Raw genomic sequence first — 11,465 nt, forward strand, 5'->3', positions numbered from 1 at the left:
ATTTTGCACTCAAACGTGAGGGATGCTTCACTCCCCATTTTGCACCAAACGGTCGAAAAAAGCAACATGGCACAAGCGGTGACTCTTCCCCGTTCCATTGTGTTTACCACATCAAATGCGGGGTTGGTGGCGGTGTTACCTCACAATGAACGGTCACCGCCAACCTTCCCCGAATCCCCGTTATACACCCCATTCACCCTTAAGAACGAGGAGAAACATCACACTCGATAAATAGTTAACCCTTACACATAAGTTCACTAACAAGTAACAATGTAAAACAATCATGGACCCAAACATAACCCTTGTTTCCCAATCCTACACGCCATTATCCAGATTCAGATATTTTCGAAAAAAAACACCACGTGGCATAATCTCAACGGTTCAATCATCACCTACCATCTTCACACAACCACTATAACTAACCACACAAACCACCATAACCCAAAATATCTCCACCATCTGACCACCATGAAACACCACTCCTTCATCTCCCTCCTCCTCCTCTTCGCCGCCGTCACCGCCATCGCCGGCGACGACCCATTAATCCGTCAAGTAATCCCGGAAGAAGAACAGGCCGCCGTACCTCTATCAAACGTTGAACATCATTTCAATCAGTTCAAAACAAAATTTGGAAGAACATATGCTACTGAAGAGGAGCATGATTACCGTATGAAGGTGTTCAAGGCTAACTTACGCCGAGCTGAGCGTCACCAGGTGCTTGATCCGACGGCTCAGCATGGTGTGACGAAGTTTTCTGATTTGACTCCGGCTGAGTTCCGGAAGAAGTATCTTGGGTTGAAGAAGTCTTTGAAGCTTCCGGCGGATGCTAATAAAGCTCCGGTGCTTCCCACTAATGGTCTGCCTGAAGAGTTTGACTGGCGTGAGAAAGGGGCCGTTACTCCTGTTAAAAATCAGGTGCTCAATATTATATAGTTTGACTGCCTGAAGAGTTAACTTCCATTTGGTAATTTTAACGGTTGTGGCTCAATAGTTTGAAAATAGTCATTTTCCTCTCTGATTTATCTAACTTATCGTCATTTTGCTCTAAACTTCATTCAAAAAAATCCATTAACTAGAAGGGTATTTTGGTAATTTTATAGATAAAAGCAAAGGGCATGTAAGTCTTTTCAACTAAATAAACCTATAACATGTCTATTTACATGTCTATAAGTAATTATTTTTTCTGATCCCGTCTTTCCAACCACTCTTTTTACCGTCCACCATCCACCACCACCTGCCGACCACGACTACCGCGATTTTTAACTAAACGTTTTAATTGAGTTAGAGCCAGGGAGTAAACTAACGAAATACCCCTACTTTTGATTGAACGTCTTAACCGAGTTAGAGCCAGCGAGCAAATTGGCGACAAACTCAAAAGAGGAAAATGACTATTTTTAAACTATTGGAGCAAAACCGTTAAAATGACCAAACCACAGGGAGTAAAACGAAAGTTAACTCTATATAGTATCATCCTCACTTGTTAACTGAAATAAAAAAATGACGGTTCGTTTTTGGATTTTCAATAACCGAAAAAAACGGAACCTAATGGAAAAGTTACAATAGTATGCCTAGTCTATATATTTTTTATGTTTAAGTTTAAGTGTTTAACCCATGGTAGAAATTATTAATTTTATTCTTGAATCTTAACTATTTGTAATAAAAAAAAACATTATTTATAATTGATATGATTTATTTATTGCTTACAAGAACTAACAAAATTTAATATGAGAACTAAATGATCTTCAAAAATTAACTTTAGAGAAATATAAAATATATTTAAATGTTAGGTTTATTTAAACAATATTAATTAAAAAGGTTGGCTTAAATGTAAACTTATAAAAAAGATTCTTAAATTTTAAATTATGCTATCTTACATAATTTTGTTCCAAAAACCGCACCGAACCGGTGTTAAAACCGAAAAAACCGAAACCGAACAGTTTTAAAAAACCGAAAACCGACATTTCGGTTTCGGTTTTGCCCGAAAACCGACATTTCGATTTCGGTTTCGGTTTTGCCCAAAAACCGAACCGAAGCGTGCACACCCCTAAGGTCGGGATATTTGTTTTTTTTTTTTTTGTGTATGATATTGTATTTGATAATCCACCGTATCACAATCGGGTTCGGGTTATTCAGTTTTTTTTTAATATTGTTTCCAATAATCCGATCACAATCGAGTTGAGTTAACCGGGTCCGGGTAGTTCGGGTTTGGACATATTTGTTAATAACCTTCATACTATTTGAAAAGTCAACGTGTATTCTTGAAGGCCAAAAGTTGAACCGGTGTAGTTGGGGTTAATTGGTTCGGGTTATTTGGGTTCTTGATGTTTAACGTTTTAACCGAAACACGCCCAATAAGAATAAGTTGAATAAGTTTTTGGGTAATGGGTGAAATTGGATCCGGTTGTTGGTTGCCGTGTTATTTGGGTAGTTCTGGTTTCAACATTTATGTTAGAGTAAAGTACAAGGACGGTCCGTGTGGTTAACCAAAACTTTCGATTTAGTCCCTAGCTTTTCAAAAGTACACGAATGGTCCCTGTGATTTGCACTTTGTAACGTATTTAGTCTCTAACTTTTGCCAAAAGTACACGGATGGTCCCTGTGATTTGCACTTTATAACGCATTTAGTCCCCAACGTTTAGTGACAGTTGAAAATGACTTATGTGGACATTCAAACTGTTAGGGTTCATGTGGATCATGTTGGTCGTTTAGTACAACCGGAGCTCTGGAAGGATCTCACTTCCTTCAAACTGGAGAGCTGGTTAGCCTCAGTGAACAGCAGCTTGTGGACTGTGATCATGAGGTTTGTATTGAAGTTAGGTTTTGTTTGAATTCAGAAACATTATGGTTTTGATCAATGATTTGGTTTAATATGGTTTTTGCAGTGTGATCCTGCTGAATACAATTCATGCGACTCAGGCTGCAACGGCGGACTCATGAACAATGCGTTCGAGTACATTCTCAAGGCGGGTGGTCTTCAGAAAGAGGAAGATTATCCTTACACTGGAATAGATGGTACCTGTCATTTCGACAAGTCCAAAATCGCTGCATCTGTGTCCAACTTTAGCGTCATTTCCGCAGACGAAGACCAAATTGCCGCAAATCTTGTCAAATACGGCCCTCTTGCAAGTAAATAAATCCATCACCATCACCATCATCGTCATTTTAGAGTTAATTACTGTTTTCGTCCCTGTGGTTTGTCAAAAATCACTATTTCAGTCCATTAGTTTTAAAATTGCGATTTTGAGTCCCTGTGGTTTCACTTTCGTAACCATTTCAGTCCACCTCGTAACCATTTCAGTCCCTGTACTTAACAGAATAATGGATTGAAATGGTTACGAAAGTGAAACCACAAGGACTGAAATGGTTACGAAAGTGAAACCACAGGGACTGAAATCGCAATTTTTAAACTAATGGACTGAAATAGTGATTTTTGACAAACTATAGGGACGAAAACAGTAATTAACTCTTTATCATAATAACCCGATGGTTTGTTAATTGGATTGTTTGTGTTCTTGTTGTGCAGTTGGGATCAATGCAGCTTGGATGCAAACGTACATCGGTCAAGTTTCATGTCCATATATTTGCTCAAAGCAAAATTTGGATCATGCTGTGCTTCTTGTTGGGTATGCAGCTGCTGGGTATGCTCCTTTGAGGTTCAAGGACAAGCCATACTGGATCGTTAAGAACTCGTGGGGAGCAGACTGGGGTGAAGATGGATACTACAAGGTTTGCAGTGGTTACAATGCTTGTGGGATGAATAACATGGTGTCTGCCGTGGTTGCTACAAACGCTTGAAGTTGTATAATTCTAAAGCGAACTCTCCCATTTGTACATATCACGTATGTATTGGTAACGATGTATTTGTTATCAAAACCGTCGAATCTAGATGTATGTTTGCGTGGAGTTAATGTCATGAAATATCATCGTGTCGGGGCTTGAGTACTTCTCATGATCTAGATGGTGGTCATATGTAGTTTATGTTTTCTTATTATCAATCAAACAATTATGAATATTACTTAGTAATAAAAACATTGGTTTGTATAATTATATCTACTGGTATGCTTAGCAAAATTGCCTTTGTTAGGTTCATGGGTGCAACAATAATTATACTCACCAATGAGATCAGATGGGGCGTGTTTCCTTAGAATTCAATCTAAGACCACCGTAGTGGGGAAAATTTGTGCTTTTTTGTGAAAATAACGCCCTCAAACGCTGATACGTGCAGATGTTTAGAGAGAGAATAGAGAGAGAAACTAAGAAGAAGATTCATTCAATTCAACAATACCCCAGTCTGTTACAACACACACACTATATAGCTACTCACTAACCACTAACCCCCTACACTATAGAACAATTACATCTAGCCCCCTTTACTTATTTTGACCCGTAACAATACTTTCCTCTTATAAGACTTTTGACCTCAAAAGTCAAAATAACAAAACCAAACCCATTAATCAAAAGTGTCAGAAACAAAAGAAAAATCTTGACCACCGAACCCCTGCTCAACTTCATGTTTTGCTGTCAAAGGATCAAAATCTTTTGTTGAATTGTCACTATGTTGACTAAGCCATGTTCCATAGCAGCCAATTATTGTCACCATAACATGCCCAACTACATCTCCACCTCTTATGCTAAGCCTTTCCCCATCAAAGACTTTTGTCCTCAAAAGTCCACATAAGAAATAAGACCCCATAAATTGTTCTTTTTCACCGTGAAGCATAAAAGTGCCATTCATAAGCCAAGGATGTTGTATAGAGATCGTCCATAAATGTAGATCCTTTATTACATATCCCATGACCCCCTCTAGAAATTCATCAAAATAAAATGATGTGTATTTCAAACAGTGGTATATCACTCTGCATCCACTTATACTAATCTTCACATCATTTTGATTTCTTATAGTTTCCCCTAGAATTCCAATTGCCCTTGGTAATAGCAATAAAAATTCATGTGCAATATCTTTAATGGATTTTTTTTGTATTCAATTGGACCTTTCTCAAAGAACAAGGTGTAACTTTATAATTTGCTTCTTGAATTGCCCCTTGAGTTACAGAATGATAGTGACCACTGAAACCTCTAACTATGACAGCCCTTGCATCAGGTATTGGTACCTTGGCAGATGAAAGCAAAAACAAAGAACCCAGCACCCACACCATAATTTTGTCTAACCAAAGATTGGGTATGAATTCACAAATAAATTCTGCAATAGCAATAAAAAGATCATACGCTTCATGTCCAGCTATTACTTCCCTTGATAGTGATTGTTCCAGCATAGACAAAGATGTTGATGTTAGCTCAAAATTCAGAACCAAATAATGATGTGTTGATGTCTTAAAACCATTCCAACTCTCTAGGACCTTTTGGTACAATTCAACACCATCATTTGCCCCTAAAGATAAATGTGTTATTGGTTTAATAGCAACTAAACCAACTTCCCATACCTTGTTTTCGTTTGTTAATTGTATAACAATCTCCATAATAAGAATACCTCTACACTCTAGATTACTGACCCAACCGGTATCTTCCCATTTTATTTGTTTCTCCTTATTCCAAGGACCAAATACTAATGTTGAACCCAAGACTTTAACATAGTTCCCAACTTTAACATGATGGCCAAAAAAGAGACTCAATTTCACCCTTTCATAAACTATGTTTGACTTAAACTTCCTTTTCACTAGATTAATGACTGTTGTATCAGGAAAAAGTAATGAAACCAATTTCTTTTTCCTTATTTCTTGATTCCACATGTCAGTTCTAAAACTCTTATTCCCACCGAAAGTGTCACTCTTATGTAGATCATATTCAATAGTGTCATTAAAATGATCAATATGAACATGATCATTTATATCATCATTTTCATTATCAGATTTTGTGACATTATCATCGTTTTCAATACCCAAAATGACCATACGGCTATCTTTCCGTTGAAGAATGGAATTATTTACCTCAATTGTTTCCGATGAATCATCAAATCTTGAATTTGCTGATGAAATTTCATCCACATTTATATCTTCACTTTCATCAGAATCTGAAATTCCAATTTCATAAGACTGGTTCGTATCCATTGTCGCCGCTCCTGTATTTGTTGTCTTGTGTTGATTCCACTCAATTGAATCCAATTTCAGAATCATTTCTTGCATCTCGGCCCTAAAGAATGCATTCTTCAATTTTAAACTTCTGCCATTATTGTGATGTGGCTTGAGAACTTCACTGATTCCGGGTTTCAGACCAGTAATAAAAAGATATACGACATAGTCTTCAGAAAAATCTTCAGGAATTTTGATCTTGCTAAGCAAGGTCTCAAATGCCTCACAATAATCGTTGACTGTACCTTCTTGCACTAGGGACATGAATTCTTCCATAGCTGAGTTCATGACGATTCCCGATTTCTTGATTTGTTGTTGCTTCGGTGAATTCGTCGCTCTTGATTTTGCTTAATGAAAAAACCCGTGTGTTGCCCTAATTTTGATGCCGAACGCCTCTTTTAATCGCTGTTGTATATCTTGATTGTTCTTGTTGCCCAAATTGTCACTTTCTTCTTTGATTTGTTGCCAACGATTGAAATCCTTTTGTTGGCCTAACCCCAGGTCAAGAGGAAGGATAGCTCTGATACCATTGATACGTGCAGATGTTTAGAGAGAGAATAGAGAGAGAAACTAAGAAGAAGATTCATTCAATTCAACAATACCCCAATCTGTTACAACACACACACTATATAGCTACTTACTAACCACTAACCCCCTACACTATAGAACAATTACATCTAGCCCCCTTTACTTATTTTGACCCGTAACAAACGCCGCTCGGACCGCCCCCGGGGCGTTGTTGAACCAAAAAAAGCGCACAGCGTGCTTTAAAAAAGGCTCTCCCCCAGCTCACTTTTCAAAATAAGACCGTTTGCAACGGTCAAAACATTTAATTTTTTTATTCAACTTTTAACCTATATAATACCCACTTTTCACCACATTTTTTATAAACTTTCTCCACTTTTTACCCACATTCTCTACTTTTCACCTTTTTTTATAAACTTTTTCTACTCTTTCTTTTCATTACTAAATCATGAATCCCTTCCGACCCCCATTCCCATTCGATATGCCGTCGAGACCAAGTAACCCCAATACATATCGGCCGAACACCATGCAACCGCAACGGAACTTCAACCTTCAAGACATGGATCCGAATGTATTTGCGTACGCACAAATACTAGGCATGGGCGGTTTGCAACCGTTCTTTCAAGTTCCGCACACCTTTCCAACCATGGGCGGCGGTTCGCAACCGTCTCCTCAAGATACCGATCTGGAGACACAACCCGAGCCCGTTGTCGAGGGACCTAAACGTGGGAAAAGGTCTCACAAAAAGAAAGATCCAACCGCTCCTCGTCACAAAAAGAAAGATCCAACCGCTCCTCGTCGAAAAAGATCTAAACGTCGGTTTTTATTTATTTTAACAATGTAACTTTTTATTTAATGAAATTTTATTAGTTTTAATTAAAAAATAATAATAATTGGTTAATGATTGTTGGGGCATTATTGGGCATTATCCCCACTACCCATTTGTGAAAAACGCCTCATAATACCCCTTTGCTGACTGGGTTGACACGTGTCACACAATGTTCATGGGTAGGGGCATTATTCATCTTCTCCACTACGCATGGTCAACCTCAATTTCATCCAATCATGTTTGATTTGTAGAGTTCTTTTGAATTGGTATCTCAAATTCAGATGCTAACATGATATGGCTTAAGAAACGAAGAATGAAAGTTTCTCTTGAATTTGGTCTCAATTAAATGCTATAACATGTTTGGCTGAAAGTTCCCTTGAATTGGAATTTACCACTCTATAGGCTATCGCCAACATGTTTGGCTGAAAGTTTCTCTTGAATTTGATCTCAGTTAAATGTTACCCGTGACGCCCAGTTAGGGCTGTTCACGAGCCGAACCGAACCGATCAGACCTTTGCTCGTGCTCGGTTCGTTTACAAACCGATCCGAACCGAACCGAGCGTTTTTTCAACCGAGCCAAACTCGAGCGAGCATCTTTCGATCCAAGCATTTTTCGAACGAACGTCGAGCGAGTATCGGGCGTTGCAGAACAAACAAGGAAAGTGACAATGAGAGTGCTAGTTATTAGAATAAAGTGTAGTTTTCGTCCCTGATGTTTTGCCCAATAGAACACAAGTAAACATTTAACAAATAACAAGGAATACAAAAGCACTCAATTAGTTCTATCGAGATTAGCTAAGCGGGAAGATAAATTGTCGACTGATTGAAACATACCCTTGTTTTATCAGAAGTTTGAAATTGAATGAACCGCTTGAAGCAAAACCTTGGCGAGTTGCCATCTTGGCGAGTGGCCATGGAGAAATCGAATAACGATGGCCAATAGGGGGTTTTGATTAGGGTCTTGTACTTCTGAATCGAATGGCGGGTTGATACTTGAGTATTGATCGACGCTTCACATTTTAGTATTTGAACAATTACTCAAATAGACATTTAAGTATTGGACAATGGACTATTGGTATTGGATTTCAATTCTAGTTACTTAAATGAGCTCTATTTGGATATTGGACCAAACATTGTTGATGTTGGTCTCTAGTTATTTCATTAAAAATGATATATATATATATATATATATATATATATATATATATATATATATATATATATATATATATATATAATGAGGTAGAGGATCCTGTAAAAAGGCCTAAAGTGGGAGAAAGGTAAGAAAGAATCTCAGCCATTAGATCTTTGATCTAATGGTTGAGATCAATAGGGACCAAATTGTAAAATGTGTTTTTATTTTTGGACTAATTTGTAAATTGTAGGGGTAATATAGTCTTTTATATCCACTAGAATTTAGGAAACTGTAAATCATAATCCTACAATTTCGTTCCTCTTTCTTCTTTCAGAATTTTACGAACAACATCATCAAATCACCATCTGTTGCTTCAATTAAAACCCTAACACTCCGACGATTGAACATCTCCGCCTTCCTCCACCGGTTGACATCTCCGCCGTTCTGATCTCCATCGATTTTCCTCCGCCGATCTGACATCTCTACCGATCTCCGCCGATTGAACATCTCTGCCGATCTGAATCATCGACGTCTCTGCCGCTCTGAATCATCGACGTCTTCGCCGGCACTGGAACGATGGGTTGTAGTGTTATACAGAGTTAGAAAATGGTAATATGGTGTTATATACCATTCATAGTGTTTTATAGTCATTTGTAGTGTTATAAGTCATTTGTAGTGTTATATCTTGTTTATAGTGTTATATAGTTATTGAATGGTGTTATATAATTATTGAATGGTGTTATATATTTATTGAATGGTGTTATATGTGTGCTGAATGGTGTTATTTTGTTTACTGAATGATGTTATTTTTTGTTTGCTGAATGGTTTTTTTTTTGTTTCTGAATGGTGTTATTTTTGTTTCTGAATGGTGTTATTTTTTGTTTACTGAATGGTGTTATATCTTGTACTGAATGGTGTTATTTTGTGTACTGAATGGTATTATATTATTTTCGTAAAAACACCATGAATTGAACTATGAATTTTTTAAAACACCATGTCATGAACATGGCTCTGATTCTGTGAATGATGCAAAAAAAATTAAAATGAATTAAATCAAGGATTTTCTCTCTCCAAATCCTTAAATCAAGGATTACCATATTTGAATTTGTTAATGCATTTACAATCTTACCCTTTTCAATTAATTTAGATCTAATGGTTGAGATTCTTTCTTACCTTTCTCACACTTTTGGTCTTTTTTACAATAACTCCACCCTATAAAATGATAAAATTACTCTTAACATGTATGTAATCGTAAAAATACACATAATAAATGATAAAATTATTCTAAACATAAAAATATATAAATAAAAAGATTGTTTATTAGAAGTTCTGCAAGTTCTGTAAATATATAGGGAGAAGATCATGCGAGAACCACCTCTTATTGTGAGAACCAATGTGAACACACCAAAAATGCCTAAAAATAGCTAAAAATCACACAAATTTTTTTTTTTAATATTTTTTATATAAAAATCGCTACTTTTCGAAGCAAAAAAAAATTAAATTTAAAAAACAAAAAAAATTTCAAAATTTTTTTTTTCGGCCACTAAAAGTAGCGTTTTTAGCATAAAATATATAAAAAAAAATTAGATTTTTTTTAGATTTTTTTAGGTTTTTTGGGGGTTTAGTTTTTAGTATTTTAGCTTGGGGGTTGGGGGGGAGGGGGGGTTTAGGTTTTTGGGGGGTGGGGGGGGGGTTAGGTTTTTGGGGGGTAGGGGAGGGGGGTTTAGTTTTTTTTTTTTTTTTTTTTTGGGAGGGGGGGGGTAGGTTTTTTTAGCTATTTTAGGCAAGGTTGGAGAACTCGCTAGTCGCTAGTCGGCCGGTGAAGTGGGGACTAGCGACTACTCGGGATTACTCGGGATTAATCAGGATTAATCGGATCGGGTTTTTTATATGTAATTTTCAGTTTCATGTATAAATATATACATTTTTATAGGTAAATATTTTAAGTAGCTAGGTTTTAAATGTTACTCAACTCATTTATTTAAGTATACATGATTAATTGTTGGAATTCAAATGATTTGGTTGGAAGCTGACCGGAATTTAGAGGTTTTGGCCGGAATATACAGGTTTTTTTGCTGGAATCGTCGACTTTTGGCTGGCCTAGTCGGACCCAGTCGTGCCTAGTCGGACCTAGTCGGTTAATGGTCCGATTTAAGAAAAATTACTCAGTAACTGGACGACTAGCGATTAATCGCCGACTAATCGTCGCCTAGTCGCGATTTTTACAACACTGATTTTAGGTTGTGTTCACATTGGTTCTCAAAGTTCTCACAACAAGGGTGGTTCTCGCATGAGCCCCTCCCTATATATATATATATATATATATATATATATAGGATAGGAGTTGGCCAGAAAGTCCAAATTTCCTAAAAAGTGTAAAAAGTCATAAAACACCATAATATCAACCATAAAACACACCAAAAACCCACAAATAATATGATGAAGATTACTAAAACATCATGTATGTGGGTTTTGTGTTGTGTTTTAGATGTTAAGGCTCTGATTGTGGAATGACAAATATTATTGTGCTTTATTTTGTTTAGCATTGTGTGTTTTATATTCATAGTTCTACGATGGTGTGTTTGAAGTTTTTATGGACTATTAGAGTTTGAATATGGTGTTTTAGTAATATTCATTCTATTATTTGTGAGTTTTAGATGTGTTTTATGCCTGAAATTATTGTGTTCTATGACTTTTTACACTTTTTAGGAAAAACACACTTTCCGTAGGATCCCCACTCTATATATATATATATTAAAAAATAAATCGAGCCAACCGAGCCGAACCGAACTGAGCGGACCTTTGCTCGTGCTCGGTTCATTTACGAACCGAACCGATCCGAACCGAGCATTTTTTTCAATTGAGCTAAATCAAACAAGCAATTTCCGAG

The 11,465-nt window shown here is 36.8% G+C and overlaps 2 protein-coding genes across 2 annotated transcripts; one reads left to right on the forward strand and one right to left on the reverse strand.

Annotated features, from left to right (window-relative positions):
* Positions 1-259: 259 nt before the first annotated feature.
* LOC110916173 (cysteine proteinase 15A) lies at positions 260-4,044 on the forward strand. Its single transcript, XM_022160924.2, has 4 exons — positions 260-915; positions 2,681-2,800; positions 2,883-3,126; positions 3,524-4,044. The coding sequence occupies exons 1-4, from the start codon at positions 469-471 to the stop codon at positions 3,793-3,795; spliced, it is 1,083 nt and encodes a 360-aa protein (XP_022016616.1). The 5' UTR covers positions 260-468; the 3' UTR covers positions 3,796-4,044.
* A 197-nt stretch (positions 4,045-4,241) lies between these two features.
* LOC118488442 lies at positions 4,242-6,788 on the reverse strand. Its single transcript, XM_035986023.1, has 2 exons — positions 4,980-6,788; positions 4,242-4,921 (listed from the first exon to the last, which is right to left on the reverse strand). Exons 1-2 carry the CDS (start codon positions 6,372-6,374, stop codon positions 4,451-4,453), a joined length of 1,866 nt encoding a protein of 621 aa, XP_035841916.1. The 5' UTR covers positions 6,375-6,788; the 3' UTR covers positions 4,242-4,450.
* Between the last annotated feature and the right edge of the window lie 4,677 nt (positions 6,789-11,465).

Source organism: Helianthus annuus, chromosome 16, assembly GCF_002127325.2.
Source record: "Helianthus annuus cultivar XRQ/B chromosome 16, HanXRQr2.0-SUNRISE, whole genome shotgun sequence".
In the NCBI taxonomy this organism is placed as follows: domain Eukaryota; kingdom Viridiplantae; phylum Streptophyta; class Magnoliopsida; order Asterales; family Asteraceae; genus Helianthus; species Helianthus annuus.